Source organism: Mya arenaria, chromosome 16 (assembly GCF_026914265.1).
Source record: "Mya arenaria isolate MELC-2E11 chromosome 16, ASM2691426v1".
NCBI classification, from domain to species: Eukaryota; Metazoa; Mollusca; class Bivalvia; order Myida; family Myidae; genus Mya; species Mya arenaria.
In genome coordinates this window covers 20,767,422-20,791,325 of record NC_069137.1, presented here as the reverse complement: position 1 = coordinate 20,791,325, position 23,904 = coordinate 20,767,422, and the positions used below count along the sequence as shown (strand labels likewise).

At 31.4% G+C, this 23,904-nt stretch overlaps 2 protein-coding genes across 2 annotated transcripts in view; both read left to right on the top strand.

Annotated features, from left to right (window-relative positions):
- LOC128222233 (golgin subfamily A member 6-like protein 7) overlaps positions 1 to 4,331 on the top strand; it is a 75,645-nt gene extending 71,314 nt beyond the window's left edge. The window contains exons 8-14 of the mRNA XM_052931180.1: positions 345 to 419; positions 699 to 761; positions 1,205 to 1,267; positions 1,507 to 1,602; positions 1,888 to 1,929; positions 3,912 to 3,956; positions 4,235 to 4,331. Coding sequence (XP_052787140.1) covers positions 345 to 419; positions 699 to 761; positions 1,205 to 1,267; positions 1,507 to 1,602; positions 1,888 to 1,929; positions 3,912 to 3,956; positions 4,235 to 4,301 — 451 coding nt within the window. The 3' untranslated portion in view covers positions 4,302 to 4,331. The remainder of the gene's footprint in view (positions 1 to 344; positions 420 to 698; positions 762 to 1,204; positions 1,268 to 1,506; positions 1,603 to 1,887; positions 1,930 to 3,911; positions 3,957 to 4,234) is intronic.
- Positions 4,332 to 6,214: 1,883 nt separating this feature from the next.
- The window catches only part of LOC128222232 (uncharacterized), a 35,289-nt gene continuing 17,599 nt past the window's right edge, over positions 6,215 to 23,904 (top strand). Inside the window, exons 1-14 of the mRNA XM_052931178.1 lie at positions 6,215 to 6,250; positions 8,252 to 8,293; positions 9,082 to 9,123; positions 10,293 to 10,334; positions 11,614 to 11,655; positions 11,906 to 11,947; positions 13,580 to 13,621; positions 13,950 to 13,991; positions 15,441 to 15,482; positions 16,320 to 16,361; positions 18,133 to 18,174; positions 18,423 to 18,464; positions 22,374 to 22,415; positions 22,747 to 22,788. Coding sequence (XP_052787138.1) covers positions 6,216 to 6,250; positions 8,252 to 8,293; positions 9,082 to 9,123; positions 10,293 to 10,334; positions 11,614 to 11,655; positions 11,906 to 11,947; positions 13,580 to 13,621; positions 13,950 to 13,991; positions 15,441 to 15,482; positions 16,320 to 16,361; positions 18,133 to 18,174; positions 18,423 to 18,464; positions 22,374 to 22,415; positions 22,747 to 22,788 — 581 coding nt within the window. The 5' untranslated portion in view covers position 6,215. The remainder of the gene's footprint in view (positions 6,251 to 8,251; positions 8,294 to 9,081; positions 9,124 to 10,292; positions 10,335 to 11,613; positions 11,656 to 11,905; positions 11,948 to 13,579; positions 13,622 to 13,949; positions 13,992 to 15,440; positions 15,483 to 16,319; positions 16,362 to 18,132; positions 18,175 to 18,422; positions 18,465 to 22,373; positions 22,416 to 22,746; positions 22,789 to 23,904) is intronic.

Genomic DNA, 23,904 nt, shown 5'->3' with positions numbered 1-23,904 from the left:
TCACGGCAAGAATATCTACTCAAAATCCGTACGATCAGTCATGTTCATCTGTCAAGAATCTGTTTTTATCATATATCCAAATATCAGAGATTCAATTCAAATAACTAATTAATGAACCAGGGGTATTCTTCTGTAAAACATTTATGTCAATTATATTTTCAAAATGCAAACAAAAGGGTTGATATTGTTTCTTCACGAGTAAATGATAAAAGATCGAATTTAAGAATAAATGATTAAACTATTTGTTTCATAAAATCTGTGCTTGAACAGCGTCTTGGAAAAAAATGACAATTTCATTTAAATAAGAAACTTTAAAACCTTCCCAATTTTAAACATTTTTGCAGGCGACATCACGAATTCAACATGTTTGCGAAAAAGAATGGAAGACTTGAAAAGGAGATAGACGATCAAAATGCAGAGTTATACATTATTCTCATTATTTGTTTTCCGTTATTTAGAATATCATTAAGAAAAACTTCAATACATCATAAAGGGATACATATTACAATAAAACATTGAACATCCTACAATTGTTTATTAATCTGTAAGTAACAGTAAGGATTTCAACGTGATTCTTGGCCTTGCCCTTACTTCGTAATACTTAAATTATAGCTCGCATTTGCTTTATAATAATGAAGTTTAATAAATAATTTACAATGTAAACAACCGTCATATACTAATAGCTCTGTCTACTTCAGTGCAAAAGAAAATTTCCTTAAAACAGAAATTAAACAGCTGGAAGAAGAATGTACCTGCTTGAGGTAAGCCGTTGTTACATATATTGAATCAATAATTTTAGCTACATTAACATAATAATGTGTTTGTTTAAAATGAATGAGTTATAATTCACCCTCTCTGTTTTGTATATTTACATAATAGAAAAAAGCTACGACATGGAGTAATGGGTGTTCTTCAGGAAACACATGACTCATATTTCTTTATTTCAAAGTGAAATATAACCATCTATTGATAAAAAAAATAAAAAAATTGAAAATCCTACAATTGTATGTCAATTTGTAAAAGTAAAAGTAAATACCTGTGCCACGGTTACCTAAAATAGGAAAATATGGCAATGTGATTATTTGCCCTGCCCTTACTTCGTAATACTTAAATTATTGCTCGCATTTGCTTTATAATAATGATGTTTAATAAATAATTTACAATGTAAACAACTGTCACATACTCATAGCTCTGTCTACTTCAGGGAAAAAGAAAATTCGCTTAAAAAAGAAATTGAACAGCTGGAGAAAGAATGTACCGACTTAAGGTAAGCCGTTGTTACATATATTGAATCAATAATTTTAGCTACATTTACATTATAAGGTGTTTGTTCAAAATGAATGAGTTATAATTCACCCTCTCTGTTTCGTATTTTTACATAATAGAAATAAAGCAAAGACATATAGTAACGGGTGTTCTTCAGGAAACACATGATTCACATTTCTTTATTTCAAAGTGAAAATGTAACTATCTATTGATAAAAATTGTCATCATTCTTATTCACAGAAAATGCAATCATGAGAGGAGTTATGCTCTTGACCAGAAACGAAATGAGTTAGATAAAAAAGGAAAGAAACTTCAATCACTGCAGAAAACAATCACGTACGGTTTAAGTCAATACTTCTTTAAACAGTAATATCAGGTACTTTGGAGCACATTTCGTTCTTCCTGTTTTACGACTGTATGCCATTCTAAAATAACCAAGGAACCATTTTTTGTATTGTAGCACATAACAAAATGTGTTTGCATTAATGCGATTAATGAACAAAAATGATAGTGGAGCGTTGTATATATTTTCTTAAATTTCCAATTTAAGAAGCCTGTTTGAGTGTTCGTGTAAGTATTGTTTTTAGAGAATGCCTATTACATGTTTTATTATTATTTTAGATTAAAAAATGAATGCTTAAGAAAGTATAATCACACACTAAGGTAAGCCAATTTATATATATTTATTTTGCAAATCATGATTAAATTGTTACTTATTTAAGCATTTCCTGTCCTCACATTTTTCCAATCTTAAAGTAGAAATGAATTTCAATATATAGCCTACAGTGCCGGAGTTGCACTATCTTCATATAAAATATAAGCTATTCAGTTGTCATAATACCTTAATTGGTATATTAAGGATAAATAGAGTAAGCATCAATAACGAAACCAATTTGAATTATAAAAGCTTATTTTGGAAATATTAAATGTTATGTAGTCGCACAATTCAAAGCAATAAAGACTGGGAAATTATACTATTAACTGTTTTGTTATTAAATTTGAAACGTGGAACTTAAGTCAATAGTTGGATATGAGCATTGCCGCAACCATTATCAATCATTTTTCTACCACTCAAACACACATAGTTTTCATCATATACAAGAATACCAGTTACGTATGTATTTTACATAGTCCCGTTTATTAAAAAATACAACAATCTCTGCCCAGCTTGGACTAAGAGATCCAATCTGCGTGTTGTATCGTTATTGCTCATCAACAATTCACCGGAAACCATAATGGTATCTAATAGTAATTTATAGTGGCCAAATATTTATTTTTTTAAATCGGTCAGACGCAATCAATTTCCATGTTCTTAAACGTTCTGTCTAACAAGCACTAATAGTCCACATACTTATAATTATCTATTATTTTAGGAATATTTCGTAAACTTATAATAATCTATTAGTTTATGTTTATATTCTAAGACAAACTTTAACATGCATTATGCTAGTTAAACAATTGCAGAGAAAATAAGAAAAAAATAGCAGAATTGGAATCGGAATCGAGTACGAATTTTCTTTATTTCTGGGGGCATCATGTATATTCGGCACTCAGTATTTTGTCCAATTCTCCACAAATATGCCCGAAATTATATGTCTATATCAGTATAAGTGTGTATATTTCTGTTTAACGGAACATCATTTGACTAGCTTACGAACTTGCTTACCAAGCGGTTGGGGGGAGGGTGTCAAAATATTTATGATGTACGATTTCTGATGAAATGTTTCTGATATACTAATTTGTACCCTGCTAAGGATCAGCAAACCATATATCTGATAGTTTATATAACATACCTTAAATTTAATTGAGGACAAAGCCATGATATGCTAAAAAGCATAGAATCATACCCGGAAGGCATGACAGGGATAATAGTAATGCCATTTGCATACGTGATATGCGAAAAATCGCAATGCCATAACCGGACTACCATGGCAGACGAAAAATTATAATACCATAGCAGGCATAGTAATAAAATTGGTGTCTTGACCAGCAAGCCATGGCAGGCTAAATATCATACTGCCAAACACAAATGAAGGACATAATGCCATACCGGCAAGCCATGACAGGCTAAACATCATAATGTCATTTACCGCAAGCCATGAAGACAAACAATTGCCAACCTTTCTTACACGTTTTATGTTGCTTAGCCGAATATTGCCGTCGAACCTTTGCAGTTATACTTTACACAATGACGGTACATACCTTGATCAATTAGATGTAATTGGATGAGTTTGTTTCAAAATATGTGCGACTTTCGTCAAAATCGCATACTAAGTTGTTCTGGATTTTAACAAGCGTTTTTATAACGGTTTAGACAAGATTAGATGCTGCCTCGTTAAGGTAGGATAATTATATTTTTGTAGTGACGGCATTTATTTATTAGGTGACATAAAATACAGAAGAAGACGTAAGGTAGTACCGCAAAAAAGAAACTACATTAACCCATTACACATACAAAAGAAAATTATATAAGACGCATTAAAACAATAGCACTATGTTGTTGTTGTTTTTTTTAAACTTAATATTGCGTGAGTAGAAGATGTATAATTGAAAAAATAATTAAATGGAGCAAAATACGCACATGATATTTCACAACTGCTTGCGTTGAACATTGCATTTTGGCAAGCCATTTTTTCTATTTTCAGGGATTTGAAAAAAGAACTCAAGCAGCAATTGAAAAGACATTACGAGTAAAAGTCTTTAGCAATTTTGTCAAAATTACGATACACCTGATTGATATCCTTGTAGAAAGGTGTTTTTGTGCAATTAATGAAATACAATTTAAAAATTGTTTGAATGTCGTACATTTTTAGAACGAACATTGACAGGGTTAATCCAATGTGAAAATTTCAAATGTAAAAAGAAAACACTTTAAAAATAATATTTTTGTTCACGATTGACCCCGGAAATGAGATAAACTCTGCACTACGTTTGATTATATTTTATAACGCATTTTTCTCTGCTTCAGAGAAGAGAACAAAATAGCAGCGTTGAAGGATGAAAAGAAAAAGCAAGTAACAGTTTATTATAGATAACTTATAGTTAACCTTGTGTTATGATCGCGATGAAAGTATAGTAAGTGATAATTAAGATATAAAGTATATTTGTTGATTTCAGTGTAAGATCGTATTTTGTTAAACGAGTGTTATGAAAAATATAGTATTTTTCTATGGTAACGACATTAAAGAGTATTTGTATTAGTTTAAAAACAAAAGTTCGGTTTGTGAATAAAATATCTCTGATATTTGTTCTTATAGTTTATACTCACTTGTTTCTTAGCGCAAGCATTTTATTCACATGAATCAATGCACTTTTAGTAATGCATCTTTGTTACAAAAATACAGTTAATGCATGAAAGGACTTTTAAATTAAAAAGGGCGTGGATAAATGACCAAGTTACTTAACCGCCATGTATTTAATGAACTTTGAAATGTCGAATGTGTCAGCATAACAATTGCGAATAATCATTGGATACACACATTGTTCTTAGTTTTAGAGTTTGTTTCACGTTTCATGGGTATTCCGTCACTCCTCACTATCAGAGACCTGTCTTTTTCGTTTGAAGAAAGGTCCTTTTTCAGTGAGAGTGAATGCCATGCTAGGTTGTTTACAAATTTTGAAGCGTGGATAGGGTCAAGAAATCATCATTGAATATGTTTATTGTTGTGTGAATTTTCCGGGAAGTTTGTATGTCTCATTCGAACGACAAACAGTTTAAGTGTATTTTAGCGATGATAAATCATCGAATTTATATTCGAGCTATTATTCTCGTCTGTAATTGTAGTTTCAAGAGAAACTTACCACAATGTACTTAAAAGTAGTGCTTAAAGTTGATGTTCACTCAATATTTTGCAGTGAAAATATCAAATTGATATGTTCACTGTTGTTATTTCATTGAACAGAACCCCATATTTGATCAAAAAGCATGAACAAAAATGCAATATTGGAAAATATTTATGATCGACAATTGTCATGAATTTCAATAGTGGCGACAATAACCTAATGAGTGACTTTCATTTAAACGGTCAATTAATATATCTACCTTAAAGTAAATAGAAATGTTATATCTCCCTATACGTAGAACTATGCTTTATCTTGTCTGAGTAAGCTTATAAATATTATTGATGATAATTGTTTATAAGCATACTTTGAAATGTTCAAATAATTGTCAAATAGAGGCATTTACAAAAAAGAGTGTATTTGACCTAGGCGAAAAGTAGCGAACGAAGTTTGGTACGCTCTTTCTAAGTTTTTGGGTCAAGCATTAATGCGCTGAATGTGGTTTGTGCAACGTATACTACTGGTTCCATCACATTCGAGTCTTTTTAGGCTCCTAATAGTAGCAGTTTGAAATAAATAATTTTAATTCAAATTTATACGCATATAAAGTGAGTAGGAGTCACCCTATCTTTACATGGTTTCGACTCTGTATAAAACGTTTTGATATGCATAAGATTTGGACTAGAATGATTTATGTATCGGTAATTGGATCAGTTTTTGTCGTTTATGATCATAGAAGTCTCTTAAGGGACGGACTGATTTTTGGTATAATATTTACATGGAAAATACGGATGTAACAAATGTTTTCTAACAATCAGAAATAGTAAGTAAATCGTATAAAAAGTGTTTTTAGCGTAATAAGTGTATCAAAGGGGACAGTTTTTATTTGTTATATTGTTAATATGCATTACGGTTAACGAATAATGAATGATTAGAATTGTATACATAAATTTATAGTTGTATTTCTTTAAGAATTTTCACACGATAAACTTGTACGTACGCGTTTCGAATAAGATACTGACTTTGTTTACAAATGACATTTATAAAACTGCCAGTATTGTAGCCATAATGAAATAAATCACTTAGTAAAGTAATGTCTCAATACAATAGTTGTACTGTACTTTTAACGCGTTTTATGATTACTGTTTCTCTGTTGTTTCAGACAGGAAATGTCAAAAAGACAGCTTGAGCAGGAGAGCGAAAGGTTGTGGTTAAAATAATACATACTTTATTTTATAAATTATGAAGTTTTGATATTATGATGAAAGTATCAGGTGAATTAATTTTTACCGACGTGTGCGAATCTATAAATTGAGCAAGCAAATTCTAGACCAAGAAGCAGGCGAACCGGTATAGATGTTCGTGTTATGGCACAATTTGCAAAACAAAGTAGATATTCTGAGCACTAATTTCGTTTCATGGATAAAATTGCAGACCAAGAGGCAGACATAATGGTCACAATGCTCGTTTTATGGCACTTTTCAATCAATAAAAATAATTGAACGGTATTGTTAGCCTGTTAAAACGGCTTTGAAATAAGCCAAACAGGGTTTTGTTACATGTTTTGTATGCGTAGTACTCAGGTCGAGCTTTTGTTATCGCCGACCGTCTGGCGTCCGTCGTCCGACTATTTATTAATACTTACTTCGAAGGACATCTCCTCCTAAACCACCAATTTAGGTGATTACAAAGTGAAGGAATTCAATGTCGAATCCTGGTAACTGTGGCAACCAAAAGAAAAAAAAATAAACATATTCTAGACAAAACCATTAGGCCTAGATCTTTGATATTTAGTGTGTTACATTGTCTACTATACCAAGTTTGTCCACAGTATCCCAATGGGGCCAAAAATTACCCCGTCCCCGGATACAGGTTTCTTGCATACATAGGGAATATTTGAAAATGTATTGTATGAAACCGCTAGGCAAAGACCCATGATAATTTGTATGTGGCATCACACAGTTGTCTTCCATCAATTGTTTTTAAATCGTACCCTTGGGTCATAGCTGGCTCCGCCAGGAGGTCACAAGTTCCAAATATATTTATGTAAGAAAACATTTGAAATTTACTTGACTGAAATCGCTAGGCCCAGACCATTGATATTTTGTATGATGCATCATATAGTAGTCATTTAACGTGTTTGTTCAAATTACGCCCTTTTGGAACATACCAGACCACGCCTTGGGTTCACATGTTTTCTATAGACTTGTATAGGGATAAACCAAAAAAAGGCTCCGACTTTTGTTTGCAGCATTTTTTAATAATCCTCTATCAAGCCTATTCAATTATGCCTCTTGGGTCAAAACAAATATCGTCCCAGGGGTCACCAAATAATATGTTCACCAGACTTCAAGAATCTACTTGTCTAAAATCGCTTTGTTTTAATAGTATGTATTTATCACCAAATAGTGCTCATCCACCAAGTCTTGTTTTTAAATTTTACTCCTTGTTTACCTAGTTTCTCATTGAGAAGCTTCAGGAAATAAATTTTGGACAGGTATATACATTTTTAAAAACATTTATCTATGTTGTCCCCGGGTGACTTGTACTACGATAAGAACTATCTTTGATTATTCAGTTTCTCTCATTTTCAAATATTGTACGAAAAAAAATAATTTTTAAGTCATAACATTTGTAATGAGGCTAGGGTGGTAACAAATTGAACAAAGGAAAGGTTTAATTGTAAATGATTTATGATGTTATTGTCATTTTATTTTTTTATTATTATTGTTAATATTAATACGAATATTAATAAAAAATCATTACTATGATGATTTTTTTAATATTATTATCATTATTATTATTATTATTATTATTATTATTATTATTATTATTATTATTATTCTTATAACTTTTATTATTAGTAGTATTTGGGGTTATTTTTCGTAATCCAAGAAGTCTTAGATCGTGTAATTATAAGGAAATGTGAAAGTAAGTAAGTCCCCACGATAAATTTGTACGAACGCGATTTAAATAAAATCCTTGCTGTTTTATTGATAATTAATTTGTTAATGCACATAAAGTATAGTTCACCTCAGTCACTTTTGGTCATTGTTTTAACCAAAGGCACAGGGACAGACTGGTTATTTGGGTTTAATACTAAAAAGTGTTTTGCATGAATAGTAGCAATTGGAAGCATCTTGCCCTATGTAAATCACCTTACTCTTGTCATGGATTATATGTTCGTATATTATCCTTTTTTCAGAAAGATAGAAGAAGGTGAACGTCACAAGGAAAAACTGTCTCAGTATGTATTTCAAGCGTGATAAATATATCATAGGACGTTCTTATTTATGTTTATATTGTTAATATGTTAGAAGCTAAACGATCAACTGCATCTCTTAATATTATAAATTATTTAGTTGTTCTACTATTATTATTTTCGTACGGTAAACTTGTACGTATGCGATTCGTATTAAATACCCAACGTTTAACTTTAAAGTAGTCCTTTTCTTATACACACCTATATGCAGCAAGAATATAGGCATATATTTGCTCGGTTTTGTGCCCGTTTCATACGATGTGTTGCGTACATTGTTGCGGTTTGGCCACAAATAATTTTAGATATCGGTAATTGGAATATAAATTTCGCTTTCTAACATTGTGTTTCGCCTTTGGACATAGTTCTAACCGGTTTATAGTTCTGGCATAGAGACAGATTGGTAAGTTCGGCTTAGTATGTTCAAGAAAATTAAGGATGCTACGCATGTATGCTGGCAATTAGAAATACAATGAAAGTCTTATTCAAGTATTATAAGTATATATATTGTCACTTTTCAAAACTGAAGAAGAAGTCAAACGCCTCAAGGAAAATGAGTCACAGTATGTAATTTTATCGTGATAAATATAGCAAAGGAAAGTGTTCTCATATGTTCTAATGTATACAGGTAAAGAGCTAGACAATATATTGCATGCTTGTATGATATAAATTATCTGGTTATGTTATATTATTATATATAACTGATAGTAATGTGGCCATAACAAAACACGTAGTTAAGTAATGTCTCAAAAAATATTGTTTCTCTCTTGTTTCAGACATGACATTACAATAAGACAGTTTGAAGAGGAGAACGAAAGGTAAGTGTTAAAATACTAAATCCATGATTTTATTCAGTTTCGATATGATGATAAAGGATCAGATAAATTAACATTGACCGAAGCGAACAAATGTATTTGCTAAGTAAGCAATTTCCTAGAAGCAGCTAAATCGGCCACAATGTTCGTATTATGTCATTTTGTAATCAATTGATACATCTGAAGTTAGGAAGTAAGCCTATATAACGGCTTAAAAAATACAAACGAAATCGTCATATATTTTGTGTGTGTAGTACTTAGAGCTGGCTACCGTCTGTCGTCCGTCATCCAACATTCTATATAATAACTTCAAACGATTACTGTGCAAGCAAAGTTCAAACATAGAAGCAGGCAAATCGGTCATAATATTAGTTTTATGGCATTTTTACATCATTTAAGAAATCTGAACGTTGAAGTTAGCCTATTGAAACGACTTAAAAATTAGACAAACAGGGAATTGTCATATATCTTGTATGCGTAGTACTCAAAGCTTAGAGCCAAATATATAGTGTATTATATTATCTCGAAATGCTCTACCAAGTTCTTTTTCTAGACATTTTGAGTAATGCTCTTAAATTAATTAGTCAAAATAACGCAAGAACCTGTGTAATGTCTTTGTTTTGTGCTGATTATTGTGTGCACTTTAGAAGATCAAATGAATATTGTAATTTTTCAGATATAATTTCATCCCCTTAACATACATATTATGTTAATCAGAATAAAGCTGCTAGATATGCATCCCTCAAACCCGGAAATATAATTAGCTCTACACTCCTTTTTTCAACTTTATAACTTATATGTATATGTTTCAAAGAAAGGAGAAAAATACTAACGTTGAAGATTGAGAAGCAAATGCAAATATCAGTTCATTATAGTTAAACTCGTGTTAATATGATACTATTTTAATTCATGTTTAGATATTCTACATTTTTCTTAACGAATGTTCATGATGTGAAACAAATGCGTATTTATTAAGTATAACATAGCTAATATTAAAAATAAAAGATAATATTAAAATACTTTCTAACTGAATACCAACTTGGAAATGCACCGGTAGAACCGCTAGAAATGTGGCCATGAAAAAAGCCACATGTAATGTCTCAATAAACAACAACATTGCAATGTACTTCTTGTTATCACATGTTGTAAGTTTTGCTTCTTTGTTGTTTCAGACAGGAAGATGCAATTAAACAGCTAGAACAGGAAAAAGGGAGGTAATGGTTAAAATGATTAATACATGATCTTCATAATTGATAAAATATGAAGTGTTTATATGAACATTACTTAGAAGAAGACATAACAGTATCAATGTCCATGTGTCGGTACTTTCAATCAATGAGGCAATCTGAACGGTGCAAATGAGATGAAACGGGGAATTGTCATAATGTTGTGAATGCACAGTATGGTTGGGGTTGAATTGATGGGAATTAAAATTCAATAAGATGAATCATGGTTTTCAGTACACAATACAGGTTCAAATATAACGAAATGACATAGCTAATCTTAAAATAAATATTATCAAAATACTTTATAACTGAATATCAAATAAAATATTTTTGAGCTTGGTCAACTAGATGGGGAAAACAACTGAGATTGAGACCCTCCTTGAGGGAATACTCAGAAATACCCACCAGTTTGTAATTCAATTTACTGGGTCTGTATTACCACTAGATGTTGGGCCTCACCACTCGTATATTCCGTAACAATGATTGAATACATATCAATACATATGATTCTTCTATTCGTTCGAAATCGAGTAGTGCAAGTGAATTAGATATTGCCATGTTCTTGGTTTACAAGTGAAAACAAATTAGCATTCATATGATAATCTTACAAAAGATAGAAATTGTTTACCATAACATTAGTCTTGTACTTATTAAAACTCAATTGAATCGTTGTGAACGTATCGGTTCCCCATAATTTACTGCTTTTACATGTTTATGCGCATGATTCATTCGTGTTTTCAACGCCACCTAGTGGTAATTATATTAGTAACAAGAGGTAAAATGGAATCCTAATTCATTTAATGAAAGGTAGACAATTACATTGTTTTTAAGCATACTTAGATAATTGTATATGATTGTATCATCAATATATTTCACGGAACCGGCACTACAGGTTCGAGCTTATTCGTTTCCTTGTAGGCCTATAGTTTAAGTATCTAGATAGAATGAATTTCTATTCGTACACATCCGTATATGAAGCAAAAGTAGAAATCTTGTCTCTGTTTTAAGCCCGTATCAGCGTTGTGTCTTCCAGATGGTTGCGGTTTGACCTCAATTATTTCATTAATCGATTGATGGATCAGTGATTGTCATCTTCACCTCAGTAGTAGCTTTTAGTTATAGCTATTAACCAAAGGCATAGGGACGGACTGGTTATTTCGGCTTAATATATTTTAAAAATAATATCAGTAGAACATTTACAAACTTGGCCATAAATCACGTTACTGGTTTAAGGGATTGTTTGTTCATATATTTTCCTTTTCTTCAGAGCTGCAGAAGAAGGTGAACGTCACAAGGAAAAACTGTTGCAGTATGTATTTCAAGCGTTAAAAAATATAACATAGGGGGCTGTTATGGGTTGTTTAGATATTTATATGTAAGAAGATCAATGATAAACTGCATTTCTCAATACTAAGTATTACTTATTTGTTTTACTAGTATTATATTCGTGCGGTGAACTTCTACAAAATAAAACAAGCAATAAGAAATATAGCAATCAGATCAGTGTACTGTATTTTTATATATTACATTTTGAAATAATTGTTTCACTTTTGTTTCAGACAGGAAATTACAATCAGACAGCTCGTACAGGAGAAAGAAGGGTAATGGTTAAGATATTGAATAAATGTGTTTTTTTACAAGTTATTAATGTTTAGATATGGTTATGAAAGTATCAGTTTAATTGAGATTTACAGATGTGTGAGAATTCCTATGATGAGCAGGAAAATTGCATTTCTTAACAAAACAGTATGAAAGGGGTTTCCTGAAACTCAGTTTAATACGTATAAATACATCATAACAACTTGGAATAATGTCTCTTATCCATGAAAAACGGAGTGCGTTTATACAGAAATGTAAAACATAGGTACAGAAACGATCATACGTGTACTACATAAACATTCAAAAAATATGAATGTATCTAAGTACATAAATGTCTCTGTGTCACTAGACGATTTGGTTCAATGCTAATATGTCGGGTTTGTATAAACTACGACAATTAATGTTTATGTAGTATACATTGAACGAACATTATTTTTCACAAAAGCTTTATATCAAGTTTATGCATTTAGTATATATGTTCACTGTGACTTAAATGTACTGGTACAGCTCTTTTTGTACATTATATATAGTAGCAGTCGACCAAATGGGTACGGCAAAAACATCAACCAAAACAGTCAATAAGCTTGTTAAAAGTTTAAGCACTGTCGTGTCAACCAGATGTGGCCGACCCGTCAAGGCCCTGCTGGTCCATTTTTGTAAATTATGTTGGTTGACAGTATAGACGATTATTCTAAGTCTTAGTGTTTGTAAATCATTATAACTGTTATGTTAGTTAGCTTTTATTTATTTATTTTTTTGTAATTGTTAAACTCTAACCGGTAAGTAAAGATAAATGCAACATTGGCATATATATATATATATATATATATATATATATATATATAATATACAATATATACAAATATATGCCATTATATATTATATATTATATATATATATATTATATATTATGTATATTATATATTATATATTGTATGTTATACAATATATTATATATTGTATATATATATTATATATTATATATATTATATATTATATATATTATATATTGTATGTTATACAATATATTATATATTGTATATATATATATTATATTATATATTATATATATTATATATTATATATTGTATGTTATACAATATATGCCAATATATATATAAATATGATCGTAAATTGTCATGCTTTTAAAACAAATTCAAAGTGACAACCATAACCTAAATATATACTTTTGTTTTGACTGATTAACAAAGTTTATAAATAATTCAATGTTTTTAAGTGAAAACGGAAGTTATTTTTTCATAAACAAAGAACTATCATTTATTATGTCTGATCAAGTTCATTAATATGATTCCTGTTAATTGTTTGTAAGCATACTGTGAATTTGTTTTCAATTGTCATGTTATACAATTTTGGTTGCGGTTTGGCCACAAATAATTTTAAATATCGATAATAGGATCAGTAATTATCCTTTTTGACTCTCTGGTTTTCGCCTTTGGTCATATTTCTAACCAGTTTAAAGTTATGGCATAGAGTCAGTCCGGTACGTTCGGCCTAGCATGTTAAAGAATATTAAGGTTTTTATGCATGTATACTGACAATAAGTAATAACCTAACATATGAAAGTCGCATTACTTGCGTCGGGTATTATAAGTATATATATTGTCACTTTTAAGAACTGAAGAAGAAGTCAAACGCCTCAAGGAAAATCAGTCACAGTATGTAATTTCGTCGTGTTATTACATTAAAGAGAAATGTTCTCATTTGTTCAAATGTTTATAGGTAGGGAGATACACAATTAATTGCATGCTTTAATGATATAAATTATTTGGTTGTATTACTATTAGTTAGTCCTCATGATAAACTTGTGCGCGATTTGAATATAATACTTTCTTTTTATATTGACAATTACCTTGTGAATAAAGCTATAGAACTGTTTATATTGTGGTTATTACAAAAAACCTAGTTAAGTAATGTCTGAATAAAAGTATTTTTTCGTTTTTTTTAGTTATCACATTGTCTTATTATTATGTTTCTTTTTTTCAGACAAAGCATTACAATAAAACAGCTTGAAGAGGAGCACGAAAGGTAATTGTTAAAAAATATTAAATGCATGATTTTATACAATTTTGATATGATATTAAAAGTATCAGCTTAATCAAGCTTTACCGATGCGTAAGAATTTATACGCTGAGCAAATACCCAACCAAGTTGGCCACAATGTTCGTTTAATGGCATTTACATAATTTTCGAAATCTGAACGGTGAAGTTAGCCTATTGAAACGGTTTAAACATTAGACAAACAGGGAATTGTTACATATTTTGTATGCGTAGTACTCAGTGTGAATTTTTCCATCGGTGACCGATTGTCGTCCGTCGTCCGACCGTCAATCAATATTTGCCCCAAACGATATATCCCCCTAAACCATCCGGCCAAATTAGATGTTATTTCACTTGAATATTGATCTTTTAATTCCCTTTCAAAATTCTTTAAATAATTAGTTCCATATGGAACTCTGTTTTCCATGGTAACCAAAGGGAAAAAAACCTTACATTTGTCAAATATTTTAGGAAAAAAATATGCCTGGAACCTATATATTTGGAGTATTACATTGTCTAGAAGTGCTCTACCGAGTTCTTTTTCAAAATATACGCCCATGGTTTAAACTTAGTCATTCATCGGGATACAATTCTGATGTGAAAAGCTACAGAAACAAGCTCAGTAGCAATCCGGTTTGACGGCACTGGATAAACGCCAAAGACATGGAACACAAAAACAAAAAGTCACAAACATGAATTTTGGAAGAACAACAAAAACACTCCACAAATAGGCTTCCACAAGTTTCTTGCACACTTATATAGGAAAAATATTAAAAATAATTCATAGAACAGGAGCTGCAATAAAACAGTCATAGTGAATAATACTCTTAAATTAATTAGTCTAAATAACGCAATTACCTGTGTTATATTCTTGTTTTGTTGTGTTTTTTTGTGTGCAAGTTAGAAGATCAAATGAATATGGTAATTTTTCAGATTCAATTTCATCCTCTATACATATGTATTATGTTTATCAGAATGAAATAAAGCTGTTAGATATACATCGCTCAAACCCGAAAATAACAAACTCTACACTCCTTTTTTCAGCTTTATAACTAATTTGTATATGTTTCAAAGCAAGGAGAAAAGTACTTACGTTGTAGATTGAGAAGCAAATGCAAATTTCAGTTCGTTATAGCTAAACTTGTGTTAATAAGATACGTTTTAAATTTATGTTTGGATATTCTACATTTTTATTAACGAATGTTCATGATGTGAAACAAATGCATTTTTATTAGGTATAACATAGCTAATACTTAAAAGAAAATAATATCAAAATTCTTTCTTACTGAATATCAATTTGGAAATGCACATGTAGAACCGATAGAATTGTTGCCATTGCAAAAAAAGACATCGTTATGTAATGTCTCAATAAAAAACAACATTGCGTTGTACTTCTAGTTATCACATGTTGTAAGTTTTGCTTTTTTGTGGTTTCAGACAGGAAGATGCAATTAAACAGCTCGAACAAGGAAAAGGGAGGTAATGGTTAGAATGATTAAAACATGATCTTCATGATTGATAAATTATGAAGTTTAGATATGAAAATTACTAAGAAGAAGACATAACAGTATCAATGTCCATGTTTCGGTACTTGTCAATCAATGAGGCAATCTGGACGGTGCAAATGAGATGAAACGGGGAATTGTCATATGTTGTGAATGCACAGTATGCTTGAGGTTGAATTGATGGGGATTAAAATTAAATGTCGATAAATCATGGTCTTCAGAAAACAATGGAGGCTCAAATATAACGAAAGTTAGACCTATAACAATCAGGTGATTAAAATAGTAACATATTTGCTCTTTATCAATATTCAAATCCAAATACTGAATGCACAGTATATTGACATTTTGAGCTGAATACAACTCAATTACATTATCAATTTTGAAATACAATGACAACCACATCACAGCTATGTCATATAAATATGAGAGTAGGTTTCTAAATTAGACCAAAAATGAATTTTGAATCTGAGCAAGATCATACTGGTTTGAGAGCTAGCTATACGTTTTAGCACTTTGTTGTTCCTCCAGATGTGTTAGTTTAGTCAGGCAAGTTTTCATTCCAGTTTTTTTACCTGCTCTTCAGTTTCTTTTTTGCGATTGGTCAAAATGTCATTGCTATCAAAAGATTAATGCAACATTGATACTTATATGTGAACGACGATTGTCACATGTGTTTTAGAAAACAATAGGAACAAAACTTACCGAAAGTGTGTCTTTCGTGTTAACTGATTAACAATGTGTATGTTTATTTTATGTAAATCGAATTAATGTTGGCATGCATTCTTTTATATATCAAATTTACATCTTTCAGAGCTGAAAAAGAAGTCAAACTCCTCAACGACAAACAGTCAGAGTATGTAGTTAAGCAAAAAAATATATTTTATGTTCTCAACTTTTATGTTGTTTAATCGTCGGGAGTTAAACGCTATTATGCATGTTTAATAGTACGTATTATATAGTTTCACTACTTTGAGTATGTCTACGCGATAAACTATTACGTACGATATTCGTAGTAAACACTAAGGATTAAAACTTACCGTTAATTTGTACATTTACATACATAATTGCAATTATAAAATAAAACACTTAGTTATGTAATTTCTGAATAGGATCATTACAAAGTATTTGCAAATATTTTGTCATTATTGCTTATCTGTGGTTTTAGCCAGAACATTGCAATTTAACATCTTGAAGAGGAGAAAGCAAGGCAATGTTTAAAACTACTTTTGTTCTGATTTTTTGAATTATTAAGATTAAATATTATGATGAAAGTATCTGTTTATTTAAGAGTTACCGACATGTGATTATACTTATATAGAACAAGCAAATTGCAGCCAAAGTAAAATAAATAACAATCATGGCAAGTCAATTAAGGAATCAAAACGGTGATGTAAGTCCATTCAAAGGGCGTAAAAATGAGAGAGTCGGGGAATACTCACGTTTTTGTAAGCATAGTAGGGTTGGGATTTATAAGTCTGTATCGTTTATGTCTGTTAGAAAAAGCGAAAGGCTAAAACGTACCGATAACTGGTTATTCCACGACAACGTAATAGAAATAGTAAATATACTATAAATACTATTTCAATGTGTTTCTATGTGAAGAACTTGGGAAAACGATGCAAGGTCTGTCAAGGTGACAAAATGTTTAAAAAGCTATTTGAGCTTGGTGACGTGGTCAACTAGTTGAGGTTAACAACTGAGATTGAGCCCTCCTTTAAGGAATACTCAGAAATATCAACCAGTTTGTAATTCAATTTACACGGTGTTTATTACCACTAGATGTCGGACCTCACCACTCGTATTTTCCGTAACAATGAAAACATATCAATTTATATGATTCTTGTATTCGTTCGAAATCGAGTAGTGCAAGTGTATTTAATATCGCCATGTTCTTGGTTTACAAGTGAAAACAAATTAGACAATTTATATGATAAACTTACAAAATATAGAAAATTTTCACCATAACATTAGTATTGTACTTATTAACACTCAATTGAATCGTTGTGAACGTATCGGTTCCCCATATTTAATGCTTTTACATGTTTATGTGCATGGTTTTTCTGTTTATCAACGCCACCTATCGGTAATTATTTTATAAACAAGAGAAAAAATGTTATCCTAATTCATTTTACTGAAACGTAGACAATTGCATATCCTTGCATAAGCATACTTACGATTTTTATATAATTGTATCATCAATATATTTTACGGAGCGGACACTACAGGTTCGAGTTTATTCGTTTGCTTGTAGGCCTATAATTTAAGCATCTAGAAAGAATGCATTTCTATTCGTACACATCCGTATATGAAGCAAAAATAGGAATTGGCCTGTCTTTGCTCTGTGTCAAGCCCGTATTATACGTTGTGTCATCCAGATGGTTGCGGTTTGACCTCAAATTAATTCATTATTCGATTGATGGATCAGTGATTGTCGTATTCACCGTAGTAGTAGCTTTTAGTTATAGCTATTAACCAAATGCATAGGGACGGACTGGTTACTTGGGTTGAATATTTAAAAAAAAGATAATAATGTCAGTAGTATAGTTACAATTAGAAATAGCTTGGCCATAAATCACCTTACTGGTGTCAGAAATTTTATGTTAGAGTATTTTCTTTTGCTTCAGAGCTGCAGAAGAAGGTGAACGTCACAAGATAAAACTGTTGCAGTATGTATTTCAAACGTAAAAAAATATATCATAGGGGCTGTTATTTGTTGTTTAAGTATTTATATGTAAGGACCTTATTGATAAACTGCATCTCTTAATACTAAGAATAATTTAGTTGTTTTACTATTATTATGTTCGTGCGGTAAACTTGTACAATAAAACACGTAATAAGAATTAAAGCAATTAGCACAGTGTACTGTATTTTTTATATATTACATTTTGAAATATTTGTATCACTTTTGTTTCAGACAGGAAAATGCAATCAGACAGCTCGTACAGGAGAAAGAAGGGTAATGGTTAAGCTATTGAATAAATGTGTTTTAAATACGTTTAGTTATGGTTATAAAAGTATCACTTTAATTAAGATTTACAGATATGTGAGACTTTCCTTAAACTCAGTTTAATACGTATAAATACATTATAACAACTTGGAATAATGTTCTTTATCCATGAAAAACGGAGTGCGTTTATACAGAAATGTAAATATATGTACAAGAACGTTCATACGTGTACGACATAAACATTCAAACAATAAGAATGTATCTAAGTACATAAATGTCTCTGTGTGTCACTAAACTATTTTGTTCAATGTTAATATGTCGGGTTTGTATAAACTACGACATTTAATGTTTTTGAAGTATAAATTGAACGAACATTATTTTTCACGAGAGCTTAAGAACAAGTTTATGCATTTAGTATGTATGTTTACCGTGACATATGTGTATTGGTACAGCTCTTTTTTGTACATTATATCTAGTAGCAGTCGACCATAAGGCTACGGCAAAAACATAGACTAAAACAGTCATTAAGCTTGTTGAACGTTTAAGCACTGTGTTGGCCACCAGATGTGGACGACCCATCAGGACCCTGCTGGTCCATTTTGTAAATTATGATGGTTGACACTATAGATAATGTTTTTAAGTCCTAGTGTAAGTAAGTCATACTGACTGTTATGTTAGTTAGCTTTTATGTTCTGTTTTTTGTAAGTATTAAAATCAAACCGGTAATTAAAGATAAATGCAACATTGACACATATATATATATATGATCGAAAAGTGTCATGCTTCTTAAACAAAATCATAGTGACAACCATAACCTAAATAGTTACTTTCGTTTTGACCGATTAACAAATATCATAAATATTTTTAAGTGAAAACGGATGTTATATTTTCATAAACAAAAAACTATCATTTAATTTGTCTGAACAAGTTCATAATTATGATTCGCGTGACTTGTTTAAAGCATACTGTGAATTTGCTTTAAAATTGTCATGTGATACACTTTTGGGGATTTGGCCTATTTGGCTGAAAATAAGAGCGCGGTCAAGCTATGTTTTAATTTTGGTGTCCAGCAATAAAGCGCTAGATATGATTTGTAAAACGAAAACTACCAAATCAAGCATAAACATGTCGCTTAAGTCTCATAAAATAAGTATGTTTTTTTTTTAAGTTTTCCAATTCTCATACACACGTATATGTGGCAGTTATAAGCCTAGGCATATCTTTGTTCTGTTTTGTGCCCGTCGCATACGTTGTGTTGCGCACATGGTTCCATTGCATACCATACCCCAATGAAATGCAACATGTCGAATTTTAATGTTTATATTTACATTTATTTCAATCTTTAATACAGCTTAAATAAATAGATTCTTCAAGAGCATTTTCTGATTTTTCTTTCTCTCGTTGTTCTCAGCGGTGGGTAAATAAGAACAGCTACAGTTCAACCAAATGTAATACAACAATGAATGCGCAGATAAAATAGTTCCTAATATATATAGGTTCAATTTCTATATTTACAAGGACAAGTATATTATAAATACACATTATAACTGTTTTACAACTAGGAAAATATAATTCGAGTTAGGAACATTTACAATAACAAGAAAACGACACAAATATAGCCACATGCAAAGTTCCCATCATTACTCGCAACAAGAAGCGTTTATTAAACACGAGTTAAAGTTTGAGATAAATTCAAGTCAATTAACTTATTTAGCGTTATATTAAAGTACAGGAGCAGTTGGCGAATGAACCATGTTGAAATACGGTGTTGGACAAATCAGCAAGTGAATTGTCATTTCTTTGGACTTTTACATCGGATGAAACTACGGTGGCGGTTGGTTGGTTAACGTGTTTAGCAATGGGAGCTTTTGCGGAAGTAGAGCCAGAGGACGCGAAAAGACTTAGTTTTGAACTGAGCTCTTTCTTATGGACGTTGCTGTGTGCACTGGAATATGACTTTATTGACGCCTCATTTCTGTGCCCGGATATGAACATTATATGACGAGCTTCAAAGCCGCGGTCGTTCATTTCTTGGAAAGCTGTGGCCCTGACACTGTGTGCGGTGTACCAACCTGTGGTTTTGCTTGCTTTGCAAATGTCAGCCATGAAACTGCAATATGACCGCATTGACAGAGCCCATTGGTGAACCAAATGTCATTTGCGTCAGGTATTGCAATGGCATCCTTGAAGCAGGCATTAAATAGCATCGACGCCGATTTGTCGGTTTTACTGATGAGTAACTTCAACATTGCTACAGGACAACATGTGCCACATGTCGTATACATTCTGCGATCTGATGGAGCCTCCTCCTTGGTAAGCCCACTCGGATTTTTTTTTCCTGCGTCTCGTGCTTCAGGGTGTCATACTTAATTTCGTCATGGTGTTCGGTTAACTTAAAGGAGTCGATTTGAAGCTGGTGATGAAATTCAAGGCCGCGTGACACGAAGTGAAGAGCAAGTTGGAATCATACACACTGTCGCAGAATAATTGGAGAGCATTGAGCATTGGCGAAGAACCTTGAAATTGATTCAAGGTCGCTTTGCTCTATGATACGCTTGTGATGTGTGGGTCGGGAATGTCCGGCCTTAGTTTTTTTTTATTTCATGAAGCCATCAAGTATGCGATTTGCAGCCTTTAATGGTGTGCCATGAACAATGTCCATGTTGCGGCCAAGGTCGGTCAGATATCTGTTCAGACCAGATCGTATGTTCTTAATACTATTCTTGCGATACACCTTAGACCCAGCTCCGAAAGCCTTTGAGCGCCTTTTTGGTGGTTGCGAGGCGACTTCGCAGTAGAACTTGCGCAAAATCTGGCAAAGTACCTCTTCTGAGACAGTAGACATGTTTAGAGGCTCAGCATACCTATATCTGTGCCAATCCGGAGTTAGAAAAAACACTTTTAACATTTAATTATTGAATTAGTGTTAATAATGTTATTATTATAGATGTTTATGTTTTCCTATTAAATGAGTTTTGTATATATTTTCATAATATTGTTTAAATATCTTTTTATTGTAAATGTTAAAATTTAAAGAACTATTTTTGTACATATTTTAAGATTTAATATTAATTTGTTTGATCTTTTCACCCATTGGAGAATCAAAATTAAATAATTAACACTGTTTTTTCACAAAATATGAAGAAAAATACAATTTCATACCTTAAAATACCTTTACTGTCCACTCTGTGTTTTCCATTTTTTTTTTGTGACTGGTGAGACTATTGAAAAACCTTTATTTCTTCCTCGCCAACCCTTCTAAACCTGGTACAATAGTTTTGTTCTTACTTCAGTTCTCCTTTTTCCTTCTGTTATTTCAATTCCTTTATTTCATGTTTTGTTGAATTGTCGAATGCTTTACAATCACTAAATGTTAATTCCAAATCCCGAAATAAGTCGTCATCATTGACATTTAATAGTTCTTCAAATCATCGTTGCTCATTTTGTTTCCACTGGTATACTGAAGTTTTCGTCGTCTGCATTATTTTGATAGGTTGCCAATAATTTTACTACGCTTTCATTGAAAATAAAGTTCCGCCCATTTGTATTATTGCGCCAAATGACAGTACAGAAGTATCGAACAAACGCACGCGTTTTCGATGAGAAATGCCATTGCACTTTATACAGAAATAAATTGATATTGATAAACAACAACCATCGTTAAGGAATGAAGTGTTAATGTAAATAATAATCGATAAAAGGATCAGTAATTATCCTTTTTACATTAGTTTCCGCCTTTGGTTATCTTTTTAACCAGTTCAAAGTTCTGGCATTAAGCCAGACCGGTAAGCACGGCATAGTATGCTCAAGGAAATTAAGGATTTTACGCATCTATACTGACAATTACTAATAACCTTACGTATGAAAGTCGCATAACTTGTGTCAAGTATTATAAGTATATATATTGTCACTTTTCAGAACTGAAGAAGAAGTCAAACGCCTCAAGGAAAATCAGTCACAGTATGTAATTTCTTCGTGATAATTACATTAAAGAGAAATGTTCTCATTTGCTATAATGTTTATAGGTAGGGAGATACACAATATATTGCATGCATTAATGATGTAAATTATCTGGTTGTACTACTATCAATAAGTCCACATGATAAACTTTTAAGCGATTTGAATAAAATCCTTACTTTTTTCACTGACAATTAACTTGTGAATACACATATAGAACCGCTAATAATGTGGCCATTACAAAAATACTTTTGTTAAGTAATGTCCGAATAAAAGCATTTTTTCGTACATTTAGTTATCACATTTTTTAAGTATTATTTTTCTGTTGTTTCAGACACACCATTACAATAAGACAGCTTGAAGAGGAAAACGAAAGGTAAGTGTAAAAAAAAACATGATTATATACAATTTGGATATGATAATAAAAGTATCAGCTAAATCAAGCAATACCGACGCGTACGAATACAGTTTTTAAGTATTATTTACCTGTTGTTTTAGACAAAACATTACAATAAGACAGCTTGAAGAGAGGTACGAAAGGTAATTGTTACAAAATATTAAATCCATGATTTGATACGTTCGATATGATAATAAAAGTATCGGCCTAATCAAGTTTTATCGACGCGAACGAATTTCTATGCTGAGCAAGCAAATTCCAAACCTAGAAGCAGATAAATCGGTCCCATTGTTCGTTTTACGGAATTTTAGATCATTTTAAGAAATCTGAACGGTAGAGTTTGTCTATTGAAACGGCTTAAAAATTAAACAAACAGGGAATTGTTATACAGTATATCTTGTATGCGTAGTACTCAGAGTGAATTAATAATGATTTAAACGACATATCAACCAAAACCATACGGCTAAATTACACGGAACTTTATTTATCTCATAATTCCCTAAATTTATTTAAATACTTAGTTTCATAGGAACTCTGGTTTCCGTGGCGACCAAAGGGAAAAACCCTACAAATATTTTAGAGTATTACATTGTCTAGAAGTACTATACCGAGTTCTCTTTCAAAATATACGCCAGGGGTTAAAACTAACCCCGTCCCCGGGATACAAGTTTATTGCATACTTATTTGGGAACGCAATTACCTGTGTAATATTCTTGTTTTGTTGTGTTTATTGTGTGCAAATTAGAAGATCAAATGAATATGGTAATTTTTCAGATTCAATTTCATCCCATAAACATATGTATTATGTTAATCAGAATAAAATAAAACTGCTAGATATGCATCGCTCATAACCCGGGAATATAAATAGCTCTTGACTCCTTTTTTTAGCTTTATAAATAATATGTATATATGTTTTAAAGCAAGGAGAAAAATACTGACGGTGGAGATTAAGAAGCAAATGTAAATTTCAGTTCTTTATAGTTAAACTTGTGTTAATAAGATACTATTTTAAATCATGTTTGGATATCCTAGATTTTTATTAACGAATGTTCATGATGTGAAACAAATGCATTTTTATTAAGTATAACATAGATA